The sequence below is a fragment of the Lontra canadensis genome, unplaced genomic scaffold (assembly GCF_010015895.1).
Source record: "Lontra canadensis isolate GAN:19392208 unplaced genomic scaffold, GSC_riverotter_1.0 scaffold23, whole genome shotgun sequence".
In the NCBI taxonomy this organism is placed as follows: Eukaryota; Metazoa; Chordata; class Mammalia; order Carnivora; family Mustelidae; genus Lontra; species Lontra canadensis.
In genome coordinates, this window is record NW_022631017.1 from 5,262,828 (window position 1) to 5,282,083 (window position 19,256).

The 19,256-nt window shown below is 39.8% G+C and overlaps 2 protein-coding genes across 9 annotated transcripts in view; one reads left to right on the plus strand and one right to left on the minus strand.

Moving 5' to 3' along the window:
* The window catches only part of POLH (DNA polymerase eta), a 34,863-nt gene extending 21,463 nt beyond the window's left edge, over positions 1-13,400 (minus strand). For 3 of the 7 annotated variants that reach the window (XM_032862083.1, XM_032862082.1, XM_032862081.1), the window contains exons 1-4: positions 13,181-13,400; positions 5,864-6,004; positions 5,490-5,624; positions 2,731-2,948 (exon numbers count right to left, since the gene is read on the minus strand). In XM_032862083.1, coding sequence (XP_032717974.1) covers positions 2,731-2,948; positions 5,490-5,624; positions 5,864-6,000 — 490 coding nt within the window. In that variant the 5' untranslated portion in view covers positions 6,001-6,004; positions 13,181-13,400. Of the gene's footprint in view, positions 1-2,567; positions 2,949-5,489; positions 5,625-5,863; positions 6,005-13,180 lie in introns of those variants that run through there. The other 4 variants (XM_032862084.1, XM_032862085.1, XM_032862087.1 and 1 more) reach the window with 4 other exon arrangements.
* A 69-nt stretch (positions 13,401-13,469) lies between these two features.
* XPO5 (exportin 5) overlaps positions 13,470-19,256 on the plus strand; it is a 45,396-nt gene continuing 39,609 nt past the window's right edge. For both annotated transcript variants that reach the window (XM_032862079.1, XM_032862080.1), the window contains exons 1-5: positions 13,470-13,871; positions 15,670-15,791; positions 16,695-16,767; positions 17,683-17,820; positions 17,959-18,141. In XM_032862079.1, coding sequence (XP_032717970.1) covers positions 13,767-13,871; positions 15,670-15,791; positions 16,695-16,767; positions 17,683-17,820; positions 17,959-18,141 — 621 coding nt within the window. In that variant the 5' untranslated portion in view covers positions 13,470-13,766. The remainder of the gene's footprint in view (positions 13,872-15,669; positions 15,792-16,694; positions 16,768-17,682; positions 17,821-17,958; positions 18,142-19,256) is intronic.

Here is a 19,256-nt window from a genome sequence, read left to right on the forward strand (position 1 = left end):
TAAACTAAAGATTTGTGTCAACCCCACAAAAAGTAAATATATTGGCACCATTTTCCCAATAGCATTTGCTCACTTTGTATATTTATGTTACATTTTGGTAATCCTCACAATATCTCAAACCTTTTCATTATTGTTATATTTGTTATAGTGATCTGTAATCAGTGATTACAACTTGCTGAAAGGTCAGGTGATTAGCATTTTATAGCACAAAGTTTTTAAAAATCAAGATATGTACATTTAAAGATATGACACTATGATGCCTGGATGGCTCAGTCGGTTAAGCGTCTAACTCTTGATCTCAGGGTCGCGAGCTCAAGCCCTGCGCTGGGCTCCACATTGGACGTGCAGCCTACTTATAAACAAACAAACAACACTTTGTACAGTTAATAGATGACAGTATAGTATAAACATAACTTCTATATGCACTAGGAAACCAAAAAATTAACCTGACTCACTTTACTGAGATATTTGGTTTGTTGTGGATAGTCTGGTTACCGAAATATCTCTTGAGATATGCCTGTATAATACAAGCTTTTTCACGTAGGTAAAGTAAATAAAGATGAACTTATAAAAAAAAAAATCACTTGTCCTTTCCCTACACATCAATAACCAAGTATAAAATATAATAGAAAAAATGTAAAACAATAGCAATAAAAAAATTAAAGCATTTAGGAACTAACAACACATGAATGCATAGAACCTTACTCAATTAGCGAACAAGTATATGAAGAAATGTTCAACTTCAATTGGTAAATAGAGAATGTATATTTAAATAAGCCAAAAACATGAAATACCACTTTATAGCCATCACATTGAAAATATTTTTAGGGGTGCCTGGGTGGCTCAATTGTTAGTCTGCCTTCAGCTTCGGATCATGTTCCTAGGGTCCTGCTCAGTGGGAAGCCTGCTTCTCCCTCTCCCACTCCCCTTGCTTGTGTTCCCTCTCTCGCTGTGTCTCTGTCAAGTAAATGAATCTTAAAAAAAAAAAAAATACAGATAGATAGATAGATAGATAGATATGTATATATTTTAAACATTATAAAACAGCAATTGGGACACCTGGGTGGCTCAGTTGTTGAGCGTCTGCCTTCGGCTCAGGTCATGGTCCCAGGGTCCTGAGACTGAGCCCCACATCAGGCTCCCTGATCAGCGGGGAGCCTGCTTCTCCCTCTGCCTACTGCTCCCCCTACTTGTGCTCATTCTTTCTGTGTCAAATAAACAAATAAAATCTTAAAAAAAAAAAAAAAGGAAAAAGAACACAGCAATTGCTGGTGAGGATATAGGGCAATAGGAATTCTTTTGTACCTCAAGAGTAGGTAACTGTTATAGCCATTCTGGGAAACAATCTGGCAGTATTTAGTGAAACTAAGCATGTGTATGGTTTATGACCTAGCAGTCTACTCCTGAAAACATTTCTCAGAGAAACCCCGGAGTAAGTTCAAAAGAGGATGAATGAGGACATTTATCATATCAACAGTAAAAAATCATAAGAAACAAATGAGTTCATCACTAGAAGACTGGTAAAAAACATGTAAATATGATAGGTCCATACCGTGGATATATGCTGCAATTAAGAGCAATCAATTACACATAAATACAACTACATGGAAAGAGCTATAAAATCACCACTGAAGGAAAATCAAGAAAAAGAACGAGATCTACACTGTATGCTAACCATACTGGAATTAAAATTTAAATATTAATTTAAAAAACAAGAATAAGATCTATAACACAATACTATCTTTTAATTAAAGAGCACAAATTTTAAAAGCATATACACAAAGCAACACTGTACAATTTGTAAAGACATACAAATTTAAAAAGATACACCAAACACATCAGTGGGGGCCAGAGGGTGGGCCAGGTAGGGAGGTAGTGGGGGGAAATCACTATGAAGGGGAAAGGAAGGAAAATAAATAAAACAAGAGAGGTTTTGCATAGCCCATTGATATTTTACTACACATTTTCTTTAAAGATTTTATTTATTATTTACTTGATAGAGAGAGCACACAAGCGGGGGTGAGGGGAAAGAAGGGGCACAGGGAATGGAAAAAGCAGGCTCCCTGCTGAGCTCGATCCCAGGACTCCAGGATTATGACCTAAGCTGAAGGCAGACACTTAACAGCCTGAGCCACCCAGGCGCCCTAGTATTTTACTATGAATTGATTAGAAATTTTGAGTGACTCAGGGATGCCTGGGTGGCTCAGTCAGTTAAGCGCCTACCTTTGGCTGAGGTCAAGATTCCAAGATCCAAAGATTGAGTCCCACATCGGACTTCTTGCTCAGTGGACAGCCTGCTTCTCCCTCTGCTTGTGCTCTCTCTCTCTGACAAATAAATAAAATCCTTAAAAAAAAAAAAAAAAAAGTAAAAGAAATTTTGAGTGACTCAACTCCCTGTACTTGAGGTCCCCCTTAAAAAAACTTAAAAGAAACCAAGTTACAACATTATAAATTAACCTACAAATAACAAAAGTGCTCAGTCTACTGATAACTCAAACCTGCTCTCATTATATCTAAATAGAAACTTGATTTCATACAGATTCCACAGATTCTCAATATCCATATACCTGGAAAGATAAGAGAATTTGTATATCCTTCCATGTGAGTCCTTGTGATTCATTCAGGTTGTAGTTTAAGTTTCCTTTCAATCAATCCAAGAAGGATCAGCGTGACCAAGCAAAGCAGATTCCAAAGGCAGGAAGCAGAAGCAATATGACGCTATGGAAGTACCTTTCTGATCAGTCCCTTCTGCTGTTGTAGGGCCTTGGGGCAACCCTTCAATGTAGGTGGTTGGCAACAGGTCAGCTGAGATAGGTTGACCTTGTAGCTTTTGTAGTCTTTCTTGTACAGCATTCGTCAGGTCTATATAAGCCTCATCAATGCTGGCGCGTTCAATCACAGCAAAACGAGACATTACCCCCATCACTTCCACACTGGCTTCCCGGTACCTAAAAAGTATACGGATTATCATATGTATAGGCTATAAATGAAGGCAACATAGTGACTATCAGTCCCCATCCCCTCTATCTCATAATAGAATCATATATATAACCAGTGTAAGGTCTCCTTAAAGGGAGCAATGGTTTGGCAGAGATGAAACAGTAACCCAAATGAAGGGGTCAATGCACAGACAGATGGATGGTCAATAACAGAAGCAAAGAAAAAGAAGAACAATGGAGGCAAACATGTTTAGTGACTCTTAGCACTATGAAGGTAGAAAACATCCAGACCATAAACATGTTTTTGTGGCTCTCTCCAAAAGGAAAGAAATGCTTCAAACTTGTTCAACTACATTTTACTAAGATCACCTATTCTTTTTTTTAATTTTCATATATCCATTATGTATTTTCTGCTTCTACTTTTGTCTTCAAATAAGACGTAACTTATAGGAAACGCCGCCCTGATTTGTGAACCCAAGTATCTGGTATTTCTCAAGACAGTGTTTCTCATTTTAAATTAACAAAGTGACATATGGATTTTATACTTCAGTCAATAGTGAGTTGGAACAACATGTGAGCCGGTCCTTACTACACACACACACACACACACACACACACACACACACATCCAACCAACTAACCAAGTCCAATCAGTTCTGGGTATACTAACATTCAAATAATCAAACTGAAGATAAATGCTTGGAATGTGGTGACACCCTTCTCTAAAGGATACCAATTTCACCATATACTTCCTATTTAAATAATAACAAGCAGCCCTTCTGGCTGTAGATGGCTAGTTTCCTATGTCAATATGTACATATTTTATTTGCTTTGAACCTGCTATGGAATTTACAGTAAGTTCTTTGTTCCTGATAGATCTACCATAAAAATGGAAATATTTGCACCATTTCATAAAGACATCTATAAAAACTAGTATAATTATTGTCTAAAACATCTTCAAAAGAATTAGAAAAATATTTGGCTTTTTTTCCTTTTAATCATTATTTGTGCTGGATAGTCACACCTCAAAGGAAAAAAAAGTGCTAGTGTGTGCAAGAGCATGAGCACATGATACACACACACAAATGCACACACAAAGTGAGGAAAGAACACTTTACTGCAGTAGTTGGTGTTCCTCCATGGCCTCTTGGGCAACTTACTCCAAAGTATCTTAAGAATATTTGATAAAATTTATTTGTATACATTTCTGCAAATCATAATTTATAACTTGGTATCACAGGTTAATTATTAAAATAATTTTAAATTGCGAAGTTTTTTTTTTTTAAGATTTTATTTGTCAGAGAGACAGAGAGAGGGGGACAGAACACAAGCAGGGGGAGTGGCAGGCAGAGGGAGAATTGGCTTCCTGCCAGGCAAGGAGCCCACTGTGGGACTTGATCCCAGAACCCTGGGGATCATGACCTGAGCCAAAGGCAGATGCTTAACCAACTGAGCCACCAAGGTATCCATCCCTTCTTGATGAAGATTTTAAGAGTAAAATAAATGATCCAGTTTAAAGCATGCAGCTTTTCAAAATCACACTCAGAAATCAACTATATTTCTGGGAAGTCACATTGTCTTTACCAGCACAAAAGTCTATTCAATGCAGTGTAGCATATGTCTATTAGCTGAATTAATGTTACTTTAGGGTTAAGATATTCATCTTCAGTAAATCTGTCTTCTCTTCTGGCAATAACTCCAGGGTGAAGTTGGTTATGGCACACCACCTTTAGACTTGTAATTCATAGGTGAATTCAGGAATATTTTAAGTCTTAAATCATGACTGCTACACACCACACTACATGGTAGAGTAAGCTGCGAGAATATGGCTACTGAAATCTAAAAACCCCCCTGAATCCTCAGCCTTCTATTTTCTAACTGTGTGAACTTGTATTATTTAAGCTCTCTAAACTTATTTCTTTATGGAGGTAAGGGGATGGGTAATTCTAGAGTCTATGTTATAATAACATGATATTTAAGAGATCTTGCCTATGGAGAGTTTAACACAGGCTGGCATAGGACAAATGCTCAATATAGACTATCCATTAGGATTATTATAATGGTTGGAGCTTGGCCATGCCCATATAGACTAATGTTCTAAAATCTGGGGAGTGACAGCTCACTTCAAACACAGAGGTAATCTCCTTTGAGATTGTTCAGTTCTAGCAAGCAACTGTAGATACTGTACTATGTCAGTTTGACTCATCCTTCTCTAGAAAAACTTAGTTTCAGTCAATCTAATTACTTCAAACAATTCAGACTTTTGGTCTAAGAACATGGAAACTGGTATTTTTAAATATAACACCAATTTTTAAACAATTAAGGAACTGAAGGGGTGTTAAGGGCAGCAACTTGTTAAAGGCTGTAATGACTGCACTGTTTCTGAAACATAATATCAAAATCTATTTTCATTTCAAAGAGAAAAGCTGGCTGTCCAAAGGAACTCTGTCAGGTATTAATTATACAACACAAATTTGAAACATCAGTTCTTAGCCTCATAGAATATTATTTCCAATTCTTCCATTCCCCTAAACATTCTTTCCTTCTTACTTGGTGAGGTCAGCTTTCCCACGGGACTCACGAACTTGTGCCAACAGAAGATCAGGACATAACTTCTTAGCATCATCTGCCCACATGCTTCTAGTGACCCCAAATGCACGAGCTTCATAACTCACTGCAACTATTCTAAGGTTAGGAAAAAAAAAAAAAAAGACAAACAGATAAATATTACAAGATCACAAACAAAAATAACTAAAATTTAACTGAATGGGCTCTAAGTGTGATAGCAGAAACTTTTCGGTCACAGATGCCACTATTCCATCTCAAACATAGCAGTTCAGAGATCTCAAAAACAGGACTTAGCACACGGTCATGTATTCTTATAGAATAAAACAGCTGACAGTTACAATAGCTATGATACATACCCACCACCTTTCCATGACTTGTACTGTACAACCGCACAAGGTTTATTCCTCAAATGAGGGTTCTGCCGCTGTTCCACTTGAACAAAAAAACAGTCCATGTCCACTAGGACAACTACTCGGTCCTGTCCAGTAGCCATTTTTCTGAAAGACAATATTTTATAGTCAGAAAGACACCTAATCCGAAGTGCCAAGGAAAACAATTATTTCTGTTCTTCCACTGTTGAGTTATCATGAGCATGGATATTAATAAGAATGAAACAGGCATTTTCATATACTGCTGGTAGGAGTATAATGTATAAATTGGTAGAGTTTTAGGAAGGTAGTAAAGCTTAGTCATCATGTCTCCTTAGTCTTCTACAATTTGTGACAGTTCCTCAGTCTTCCCTTATTTTTCATGACGTTGGCACTTTTGAAGAGAACTAGTCCTTGACTTTGAGAATGTCTCTTGATTTAGGCTTGTCCGATGTTTTCTCTTGATTAGATTAAGGCTACATATTTTGGCAAGAATATTATGGAAGTGATGTACTCGTCTCAATGTATCATATTGAGATACATGATATCAAAAGGTGTTATTACTCTTGTGGTGTTAACCATGATCATTTAGTTGTGGTAGTTTGCCAGGTTTCCCACGGTAAAGTTACTATTTTTAGTTTTGTAATTGTTATCTTAGGGCAGATACTTTGAGATTATACAAAGATCCTGGTTTTCCTCAAACTTTCAACATTAAGCACCTATCAGTGGGTCTTGCCTGTAATACTTCACAGTGTTCTAACAGTGATTTTCTATCCATTTATATAAACTTTTGAAGGCAAAAGAAAATACTACATACTATTCACATATAAACATACATAAAGGTATGGATCATAGAACAGAAGATCAAACTATATATACGTGGTAGTGGATACAGAATAATGTTCTCATTTAACATTGTCAGGAATCTGGAAGAAGGAATGTAAACTAAAGCAGTGGCTCCCAACTTCGCTGCAGATTAGAATCATTTTTTTAAAAGTAAGTGCTATGCTCAACGTGGGGCTTGAAGTTATAACCCCAAAATCAAGTTACATGCTCTATGAATTGAGCCAGCCAGGTGCCCCCCCAACTTAAGAACATTTAAATAATATTGATATCTGGCATCTACCGCCAGACATCCTAATTTAATTAGTATGGGTGTGTTTGTGCCATCTCAACCTATTGATAGTAATGCTATGAGCTAGAAATGGCTGGGGGCACTTACCGGGGCTCCAGTGAGCTTCCCACAGACATCTCTCCTTTCCAAAGGAAAAGATACAACAGAATGACCCTTACTGTTCTTATTATGATTGCAAGATTCCCTTCAGCAATAACCATCAGGAAACTAAAAAAATAAAGGTAATTTATTACTTACAGGACTGAGTCTAAGGTATCAGAAAAGTTTGAGAGGTTATTTTTTAAGTCTGAGAATGCTTAAGAACTTTTCCATATAAACAAATGGTAATTGCTTTTTTGCTTTACACCATTTTGGTTTATGAAAGGTTTCATAGGAACACTCTACTTTCATGGGGGGCCTGGGCGCCTCAGTTGGTTAAGCATCTGCCTCAGGTCATGACCCCAGGGTCCTAGGATAGAACCCCAAATGGGGCTCCCTGCTCAGCTTCTCCTTCTCCCCGCTTGTGCTCTCTTTTGCTATCTCTGTCTCTCTCTAAAATAAATAAATAAATAAAATCTTAAAGAAAGGAATGCTTTACTTTCAGATAGTGGGGTTAACCTGCATGTGATATGTTAAATATGAAATAACGCTAAACCTTCTTTATGCATATCCTTGTATGGATATATAAGCATTTAAGAAACATGAAATTACTAAAATTATGATATATTATTAATCTTTTTTTAAAAGATTTTATTGATTTATTTGACAGAGATCACAAGTAGGCAGAGAGGCAAGGAGAGAGAGAGGGGGGAAGCAGGCTCCCTGCTGAGCAGAGAACCCGATGCGGGGCTCCATCCCAGCACCATGGGATCATGACCTGAGCTGAAGGCAGAGGCTTTAACCTACTGAGCCACCCAGCCACCCCTAACACATTATTAACCTTAATTCTAATTATTATTTTAAAATGTTATGTGTCACTTGGGGTGCCACAGCTTAGGTGGTTAAGCGTCTGACTCTTGGTTTCAGCTCAGGTCATGATCTCAGGGCTGTGAGATTGATCCCATGTTGGAGTCCCCTCTGAGCATGGAGTCTGCTTGGGATTCTCTCTCTCCCTCTGCTCCTCCCCCTCTCTAAAAAGGGATGTTGTGTCACAGAAATACCAAATTTCCTTGTCAACTGCATTATAATGAGCTCTCAGGGTATCTTAAACTATGGACATTTTTAAGTCTTTTGTCATTTACAGTTGTTTGCAAATGTGTTTCATCTTTCAGAAGGACATTGACAAGTACTCTAAAATAATAAAGATTTCTGATAACTTTTATATCATACAACTGAACTGGGTAAGAACTGATGGAACACTTACAAAGAAACTGATGGTTTTACAAAACTGTTCCCCAAAAAATCAACAAGAATGCCATGGGACTGAATGAACTGATGAGGATGATTATAATTTTTTATGACTTTTTTTTTATATGAAACATCATTGGTTCTTCAATGTTCTATTTTTCCCAGTTTTAAGAAACCTCTTTTCTTAAGCTATCTTTGACTTACAACAATTTGGTAAAGTATACTTTTGAGAACACAGATGAAACCATTACTTTTTCTCCCTATCTGATCCCTCCAGAAGTAGAAAACTGTCAGTTAATATTCTTACTTTTGTGACAATATAATTATCTGCATAAATTCAATAAGGATCTGTTCTTCTTATAACAGGACCAAAATGGATACATTGATTATACAACCCAGACTTTCACTGGATGTCATATTTGAGAAAGACATACATAGATATAGTAGTTAAGGAACTAAGGTTGACTTCATGGAGCCCATAAAGCTCCTTGAAAAATCAGCCTGGGACCTTACTTACAGAGTTCCCAATAGCCCTCCTAAGGAAGGTCACTTCCTGGCAAGCCCAGGAACCTCAGGGTATTTTAGGAACTTCAAGAAGAGAGGAATTCACTCAAATTTATAAGTATTACAGGCAAGGCCTACTGGCAGGTTTCTGGATTGGCTTCCTAGCCTTGAGAGGCTTTTAAAAGCTCAATCTGAGATTCCTTATGAAAAGTTCCAGCAAAGCAGACTTAAAAGTCTCTATGGTCAATTCTTGCTGCAATTATGTAAATTCTTGCTGCAATCATATAAACAATCAGCCAAGTTTAATGAGATTAGACTGATTTTACAAACAAATTAGGCTTACTTCAACTATCTCTGATAGAAATGGGGGGTGACTGTGAGACAAAGAATGTTTCAGTAACACAGCTTTGTGGAAATCAGATTCTATTGCTGTTATTTGTCTCTGAGGTTTTGTTTTCTATCTCTAAACTGGACTGGATCCTCAATTCTTCTAGTTTCCTCCAATATTTGGCTACAACTCTCCAAACTAACATTTCCAAGTGTTATCCTACCCTTCTGACTTGGAAACATGGAGAACTAAAATTGCCCTTTCCCAAAGTCATGCAAGCTGAAGTGGGACTTGATATAAACTTAAGAGACATCACCACAATAGTTCACATATAGACAATTTTTGTTCCTGTTACTGTGTGGGCCACTCAGAAAAGATCACCAGAGCAATTCAAACTGCAAACCAGGAAAATCTAAGATTGCCACTGTCTGCCTTCACTCCATCTGAAGAGCTTTGAGCCTGCCATCTAGAAATCTCCCCAACTGGCTGCCTTCAGAACTCAGAAACTGCAATTATAGTCTCCTCCAAATATTAACCTTTGTTTTTATTCCTTTTGTTTCCATAGAAATACCTCTTATTAAATGCCTGAAGCACATACTTCTACCATGCAGGCCCGTTAAAAGAGAGAGAGAGCAGGCCCAAACTGGAGTCACTTATACCAAGCGCATGTCACCAAACCAAGAGTGTACCTAATTTCAGTTTTAGCCTCTCCCAGCATGTAATCTTAACCTGTCAGTCTGGAATTTCCTGGTCAGCACTACTGCCCTGCCTTCCCCCCAAAGAAGGTGGCCTTGCTTGAAACAATCCACTCTGACAGTAACTTTCTTGTCATGACCCCTTCTGTCCCTATAGAAGTCTTTCATTTTGTACAACTCCTAGGAGTTTCTTTTGTTAGATGGGATGCTGCCCAATTCATAACCTTTGAATAAAGCCAGTAAGATCTTGAAATTTACTTTTTTTTTTTTTTTTTTAAACAGGCTTACCTTGGGGAACCCAACTGCATGACCACCTTCTGAAATGAGACCCAACCCCTTAATTATTCTCAGGACTAAGAAACTGGTTCCTTTGAATATGAAACAATCTAGCAATCAGGACAGGCTCAAACCTACTTATATCATATGGCTGAAGATGTTAAAATATTTCACAGTATCACCCAAATCCTTGAGCAGATTTCCAGGGCTAGCCAAATAGTCGGGATCATCGGCCTATTTTCATGGCTGGACCCTTTCAAGTTGGGGACAATGGCTAGAGACTGCATTTCAAACTATGGCCTGTATAATTATTTAACCCTGACTTTTAACATACCAGCTTTATCCAGGCAGTTAATGTCCTCATCATGGACTCTGGCATCACAGGGTAGATTGTTGTGTAAACCCTGACAGTTGTTCTCCCCCACCCCTTTTTCATAAGGGAGACGCCTGATTTAAGCTTGGATTGCAGAGGCATCCACTTCAAAGATGACTATCTTTTTTTTTTTTCAAAGATTTTATCTATTTATTCGACAGACAGAGAGAGATCACAAGCAGGCAGAGAGAGAGGGGGAAGCAGGCCCTCCAAGGAGCAGAGTGTCCGATGCAGGGTTCAATCCCAGGACTCTGAGACCACAACCCAAGGCAGAGGCCCAACCCACTGAGCCACCCAGGCACCCTCAAGATGACTACCTTGAATAAACACACAGCCAGACAAATGACTAATGTGCCGGCCCAACTGATCACTCCTTTGTTTTAGAATTCTTGGTTGATTTCAATAATTGGACATTTTTGGGTGCTTACTTTTTTGTTTTCCTTTTTTCTGTCTTCCTGTATTTTAAATTCCTGCTTTTTTTTTTTTTTTTTAAAGATTTTATTTGATTGAGAGAGAGGACAAATGCGGAGGGGGGCGGTTTGGGGAGGGAGAAGCAGACTCCCCACTGATCAGGGAGCCCCCTGTGGGGCTCAATCCCAGGATCCAGAGATCATGATCTGAGTCAAAGGCAGACACCCAGGCACCCCTCCTGCTCTTATTTTTTAAGTTCACCCATGAAATTCTTTTTTTTTTTTTTTTTTTTTTAAAGATTTTATTTATTTATTTGACAGAGAGAGATCACAAGTAGACAGAGAAGCAGACAGAGAGAGAGGGAAGCAGGCTCCCTGCTGAGCAGAGAGCCGGATGTGGGACTTGATCCCAGGACCCTGAGATCATGACCTGAGCTGAAGGCAGCAGCTTAACCCACTGAGCCACCCAGGCGCCCCCAACCCATGAAATTCTTGATTGCCACCCTCAATCCCAGTAAAAGTAGAACCCTGGGCCTATGCTAGCTTGCTCGCTCTGTACTGGTAACCTTGTGCTGTGCCCAACGGGTGTGTCTTGTTAGCTCTAGGGCTTGTAAGGAATAAACTTTTTCTCTTTCAAAGCTTCCTGAGGGTCACCTGCTAAAGGGTATCCTGCAATCATGCTAAGAACCATAAAAACACTGGTTTGGAAAGAGGAGATGTCTGTGGGAACTCACTGGAGCCTAGGTGAGTGCCCCCAAACATTTCTTTTCTCTTCTTTTTTTAAGATTTTACTTATTTATTTGACAGAGATCACAAGTAGGCAGAGAGGTAGGCAAAGAGAGAGAGAGAGAGAGAGAGAGAGAAGGCTCTCCATTGAGCAGAGAGCCCGATGTGGGGCTAGATCCCAGGACCCTGAGATTATGACCTGAGCCAAAGGCAGAGGCTTAACCCACTGAAGGCCAACCAGGAGCAACCGCCCCCAAACATTTCTAACCACAGCATTATCATTGCTAGGCTGTGATAGCACAAAACACACCCATACCAATTAAATTAGGATGTCTGATGTCAGAAGCCAAGTATCAATGTGACTTAAATGTTATTTATTATTTTAAGGCATTATTATTAACAGACCAAGACAGAACAAAACAGGGTGTGACCTGGACATTGCAAACTCTCCAGGCAGTTCTAATGTGTAGCAGAGATTGCTAACAACTGACTTAAAGTAAATAAGATACTTATGAAAACACCAGTAATTCATGATTTAAATATGAGAAACATAGGTTATACAGTTGAGTAAGCACTGGACTGGGTTAAAAAAAAAAAAGCGTCAACAATTAACATTCACCTTGAAAAAAATGTCATGCAACTAACAATGACAGAAGATTAGTGTAAAAAAACAATGAATTAAAAAACCTGAGTAATCAAGGCATTAATTCCTTGTAAATTCCACTCACTGAAAACTGGAAGAATGTGTAACTTTAAATATTTAAGTTAAAACCGTAACATGACAGAAATCACCTTCCATGAAAGGAAGTGGTTTTTGTGTAGCACTGCAACAGATAATGCCAGAATAAAAACAATAAACACACTGTCATATACACACACACACACACACACACACACACACACAAACCCACCAGGGAAGTACCATGCTAGATGCAAATAGGAGAAATGGAGTTAGAATAGGAAGCCGTGATTTAAGTCCAGCAAACACTTTACTGAGTAAACAAACACAAAAACCAATATGCAAACTTCAACAGATAATGAAGCTGCTCAAGTGTGCAAGTTATGTACTGTGCTGAAGAAAGCAAGAGCTTTTTAAAGATGGAAAAATGAAACACACTCGCTGCCAAAAACCCCCCTTCCCGAATAAGGATGACAGTTCTGAAGTCTTATATGTAGCACTTCAAATGATCCAAACTGCATAAGCCTTCAATAATTGCAATTATTCATCTTCAAATATCTCGACTCATCACCATCTGTGCCAAGTAAGTTTGGTGTCGTTCAGGCGACAACACATCTAAGGAAAATAAGCATAACTGAAGAGGGGGGTTTATGAGCTAGCGAAAATGCCGTTTTTCCACAAGAAAATTCCTCTTAGGGGACAATACCGAGGCCTTATGTCTGAGCATGCTCTTCTGTTTCACCGAATTTCGGCCCAACGACACCACCAGCCACTGCTATAGCATAAAACCAGCAGCCAAGACAACATGAAAAGTCTGAAAACAGCGATACTGAACGGTTCTAAATTCTCTTACCAGTGTGGCAAAGCTCCTGGAAGAACTGGCAACCACGGACGCCAACGATGCCAGGCTCGCTGTCCACTGGAAGGAAGGTGAAGGGGTCCTGAATATCTGCCCCCTTTCCAGGAGAGGACCAGTCGGCTTCGAGAGATTTATTTCCCGTGACGACGGAGAAATGAAGCACAGGTCACAGTCGACCACTGACGCGGGCACCGCCCGTACTGCCCAGCGGGCCTACGCAGGGTTTGCGCGCTCAACAGCCAGCGCTCCGAACAGAGATCAGACAGCGCGCGCGCGCAGCAAAAAGGCCGTTGAGGCGCCTGCGCACTGCTGCCCTTCCGTCCTTCGCTCCGCCCACCGAGAGGCAACCGTCACACCAGAGCCGCCACTTCCGCGGGCGCGTGCGCAGTGGCGAGTTGGGCGCGTGCGCAACCCCGGTTCCTTCCAAGCTGGAGCTTCTGCAGCTCACGCTCCTCCTCTCGCTCCCCACCCCCCAGCCCGCCGCGGCACGGTACCAGCTTGTGGTCCCACGAAGGGAGCTGTCGGTACCTTGTGCTCCCGGGCCGGCCGTGGACCGCGCTTGCGGCGCGTGGCACTAGCCATGGCGATGGATCAAGTGAACGCGTTGTGTGAGCAGCTGGTGAAAGCGGTGACGGTCATGATGGACCCCAGCTCCACCCAGCGCTACCGGCTGGAAGCCCTCAAGGTAGACGGAGTCTGGCGCCCCGGGCCTGCCCCAAGACCCTCCCCCAACCCCAGCGGTGCCCCCGCAGCCCGAAGCCGTGCTGGTTTCCCGCCCACGCGGCCCTTGGACCTTCTTTCCCAACCCCGGGGAGCCTTAGCCTTTCCCCTCCCCGCCCTCCGCGGCTCTTCTCACTCCGGGCTTTCTCTTCTAGCCGCGCCTACCCTTCTCTCGGGACCCTCCGATTCCTTGCTGCTTCTCATCTCACTGCCACTTCCCGCTGCCCTCTCCTCTCCTTTCTCCACTTTTCTTCAGTCCGCACCACAGCCGGATGCTTCTATTTTATTACCCAAGCCCCACATCCCCTAGCATTCCCGTGGTGCACGTGCCTATCGCGTCCCCAACACCAGTTAGCTACGTTCTTGACGGTCTCCCGTGCATTACGTTTCCTTGCACCCTCCTGACCCGTCCTACTCGAGCTCCAGCCCCCAGCGCCACTTTATTTACATTCTTAGACTCTTCACTAATCCTATTCTGTGTCTTGGGTTATCTCTGGGCTAATTCTCGCACACCCTCCCCCCATGTTCTTTTACTGTGTTCTGTTCTCAGGCTATTTTGCGCAAAGATGAACTTCTACCACTTACTTTGCATTTTAACAAGGGTACTTTGGTTTCCTGAAAGTAGTTTTCTTGAATCCGGATGCTCAGCAACTGGGACTGACTTTTGTGTTACAGTTTGGGAATGCTAATACAAATTGGGATGTTAATAAAATGTGAACTTATTCCCACATCAAACTATTTGAGTGGGGTGAGAGATGGTCATTAGGAAAAACACATATGCATACATTTTTTTTAAAGTTTTTATTAATTCCAGTTAAGTGCTGTGTATGTTTTAAATCATGTAACTTTTTATAGAGTGAACATCATTTGGGAAAAACTTTACTTTTAAAAACATAGATGTCTGCCACAGGATTTGGAATGAGAAACAGTTGGGTTCCATTAGTTTTTTTTACTGTGAAATACTAAAAATATACATAAAGTAAAGAGAATACTACTACAGGAGTTATAAAGATTTTGCCATATTTGCTTTATTCCTTCCCCCTACCTTTTTTTTAAAGTAAATCCTAGAAATTGTCATTTCATCCCTGTATACTTCAGGGGTATATCTCTAGCAAATAATTTTTTACTTGTTTATGTCAGACTTTTTTTTTTCAACATTATTTGGCCATAGCATAGAAAATATAACTATCCAAGTGAAAGGAATGTTTATCAGTTCTTTACTCATATACTATTGATCTAAATTTTGCAGTTTAAAAATATATCACAGGGGGCGCCTGGGTGGCTCAGTGGGTTAAAGCCTCTGCCTTCATCTCAGGTCATGATCCCAGGGTCCTGGGATCGAGCCCCACATCAGGCTCTCTGCTCATTAGGGAGCCTGCTTCCCTTCCTCTCTCTCTCTGCCTGCCTCTCTGCCTACTTGTATTCTGTCAAATAAATAAAATGTTTAAAAAAAAAAAATATATCACAGGTTGGAGTTTCTTAAGATGAAGTTAAAAAAAATTTTTTTTTTAAAGATGTTATTTATTTGATAGAGCTCTCAAGTCAGGGGAGAGGCAGGCAGAGAAAGCGAGAGACGAGGAAGCAGGCTCCCTGCTGAGCAGAGAGTCAGGAGCGGGGCTTGATCCCAGAACCCTGGGATCATGACCTGAGCCCAAGGCAGAGGCCTTAACCCACTGAGCCACCCAGGTGCCCCTAAAAAATTTTTTTTTAATCCCCACTCTCTCTTGCTTCCTAAGGGAAATACTAACTTTTTTTTGTTTCAGTTTTGTGAGGAGTTTAAAGAAAAGTGCCCTATCTGTGTCCCCTGTGGCTTGAGGTTGGCTGAGAAAACCCAGATACCCATCGTCAGACATTTTGGCCTCCAAATCCTGGAACACGTTGTCAAGTAAGGAGCTTTTGGACAGTACCACCGAAGTCTGTGAGAGAGCAAATCTTTATTTGTTATATAACTTATAGAGATAATCTTTAGGTGAGTAGAAAAGAACAGTTGCCAAGAAGAAAGGAATGATCCCCAAGAGATTATCACAGCCTCAAGAGCTCTCTTAATTCAAGACTTAACCTTCCTCTTCAGTTTCTTCAGCTATGTAAAATACATGGTATATACTAAGCATTCTACAAATATTAGCTGATAGTAGTTCAGTGAGTATTTATTGAGCTCCTACTATATGCCATGAGATCTCAAAGTCTTTTTAGAATAATACAGTGTTTAGGTAATTAAATCTATGATTAGGGATTGTGTTTTTAATTTTTTTTAGCTTGAGTGTGTTCCTTGTCTGAATGGCAAATCCGAAACAGGATTATATGAGAAACTGAAAACCCTTCCTAACTTGAGTCTTCTACCCCCAGTGTCTATCAGAGGAATGAGCTTTTAAGACTTAGCCATAGTTTTTGTGGGATTGTGTTATCCATAAGCCAGCACAAAAGAGGAGTTAATAGTATCACCATTATTATTTTCTGAAAAGCAACTACATTTGTTGTAGGTCTCCCAGGTATATATTTGCTTTTGGGCTATCAGTGAAATCAAGGGGGAAAGCTAATCTGCTCACAAATCCTATGTGAATTTCAATTAGTGGACGACTTCCTATATATAGAACTTTTTCCTAAGAATTTTTCTGTCGTCAGCATTTTTTTTGAATATAGAGTGTTCTTGTTCATTCTTTGAAGGGTACAAAATCAAAAGTATAATTTCTTGGTGAAATCGCTAGCATAATACAACACAGAATCAAAGCCAGTCACTTACGAAGACTTCTAATGTGGTTCTTTTGACCTTACACATTTTGGTGGCCAGGTTTCGGTGGAACAGCATGTCTCGATTGGAGAAGGTCTATCTGAAGAACAGTGTCATGGAGCTGATTGCAAATGTAAGGAATGATTGGTTGGAAGACTTGTGTTTCAGAGGTAGTTTAGACTAAGGGTGACTTCTTTAGCATTTATGTTCACTAGTTCTACGTAGGTTGGACAGCATACTCAGCAGAGATGAGAGATTTTCAGCAAATGAACAAGATTCTTAGATCTAAATTAGATTGTACTTTACTGTTTGTTTCCTTTTATTCCAAACCAAATTACCATATGATTTTAACAAAATATGCAGAATGAATTAGTATCAGGAATTAGAATAGCACTTTGAACATGCTTAAAATCCACAGCCTTTTTTCTTCTTTTTTACAAATGGCATGAAAAGTTGAATTCCTACCTTTTCCTCTCCAAAGTTGAGTGCCTTCAATAGAAAAAAATCCCCTTCAGAATTACTAATCAACTTAGGATTTGTTTTTTGCTAGTTCTTGAGAAACTTGATAGAAATCCTAATTCACTAATTTCGATACCAAACTCCAGAAGGACAAAGTCCCAGGAATAATTTGTGTCTTATAATGCTAGAACTATCGGTAAAATACTTAGTTGCTACTCCTGTCTCATTTTATCAGCTTCTTATTATTTTCATTTCTATACTCTTCAACTTTGGCGTTCTTACAGAATGAAACAGTCAGTATGAGAGTCTCTTCAGTTTGTAAAGGAAAACAATGATGTCTTCCTTGTTCTGTGCAACAGTCACTTTATTAGCTGATTCAGCCCTTACTTAAGTTTTAAGTGAGGAAAATGGTTAGTGAGAATGCAGGACAAGTGACTCAGTCGTGGAGAGCAGGTTTATTTACTCTGTTTAGTTTAAAAGCAAGCCTGCTATGGAGTTCCATACACTTTCTCAGTGTGGGGTTTTGGGGTTTTTTTTAGGTTTTTTAAATTCAGTCTTACAAACCTCTTACTATCTTATTCTTTTTCAGGGAACACTGGATATTTTGGAAGAGGAGAACCATATTAAAGATGTTTTGTCTCGAATTGTAGTAGAAATGATCAAGCGGGAGTGGCCACAGCACTGGCCTGATATGCTAATAGAATTGGATACCCTTTCCAAACAGGGGGTATGGAATATAACTATATCAGTTCATTTTATTTTGGAGGCCTGTTCTAGAGTTTGTTTTGTCAACAGAAAAGAGCTTTTGGGCATACCTATGGTGAAAAAGAGGTTTCAGTTTAATTAGTTTATTTCTGTTGTACAGGAAACACAGACCGAATTAGTGATGTTTATCCTTCTACGACTGGCAGAGGATGTAGTGACCTTTCAGACACTACCCCCTCAGAGAAGAAGGGATATCCAGCAAACATTAACCCAGAACATGGAAAAGATCTTCAGTTTTCTACTTAACACGCTTCAAGAAAATGTAAACAAGTACCGACAAGTGGTAAGAGCTAACCCATCTCCCAAAAGTTGTGTTTTCTATTATGAGTGGTTTTGTTGTTTGTTTTGTAAAGATAAAATAATCTCTCAGCAAGGAATTAGGGGTCTCTAGATCAGCAAAAAACCATTTTATAAGCAAAAGAGAAACCGATGACAGGAAGAACTGGAACCAATTTTCTAAGAAACTCAGGTCAGTGAGTTCCCATGTTAAGAAAACAATCCTTTATAGTAAGAAAGTTCTTTAAAACAGTATTAAAATGGTTAATTCTTAACATTTAAAGTATTTAAAGCCCATATTCCTGGTAGGTCAGGACAGCATCCCTTTTAAATTTTGATCCCATATTTAATCTGGTCCCTTTTGCAAGAAATTGCCAGGTTTTATTCATCTTGATTATATGGTTCTTGGTACAGGTTTCCCCTGCTACCTGAAAGAAGAGTGTTCCTTTGAAATCTTTTGTAAGCCCAAATGGCATAGAACGAAGAAGAAACTAACGTTAATTTATATGGAGTAATTTCTGAGCATTCCCACACCCAAGAAATAACCTCTCCTTAGCTTTTCTGACACCTTAGGACACATCTTGCTAACAGATAAAATAAATTAAGAGAAAGCACAGATGCTCACAGACACAGTTCACAGCTATTGCTGCTTGGTGCTGAGATGCTGAGTGTGGTTCGTGGGAAAGGAACTTAGTGGTGCCTCCATAAGGCCTAAGGTCTTGCTGTGAAACAAGCACTGAAAGCTATTTTCGCTTCTCGCCTTTCTTTAAAGTAAAACCAGAAAATCCTCTTCAGATTTTCAGTTAGAGAAAACAGGTGCTAATGTGGGTCTTGAGAGAATCAGTTTCCTAACACGAGCTTACAAAAAGTGGGAAATACCTGTATTTTATTCTTCCCGACAAAGTATTCTACAGAAAAGGGCAGCTAGATACTGTGTTTCCAACCACTGTCATTTTTAAGAGAGCCTTCAGAAGAAAGTCATGTGAAAGTTCATCTAGTACAGTGATTCTCAGCAAGGGACAGTTTTGTCCCACATGTATCACAACCAGGGGTTGCTGCTGGCATCTAGTGGGTAGAGGCCAGGCATACTGCTAAACATTGTGTAACACACAGAATTGTTCC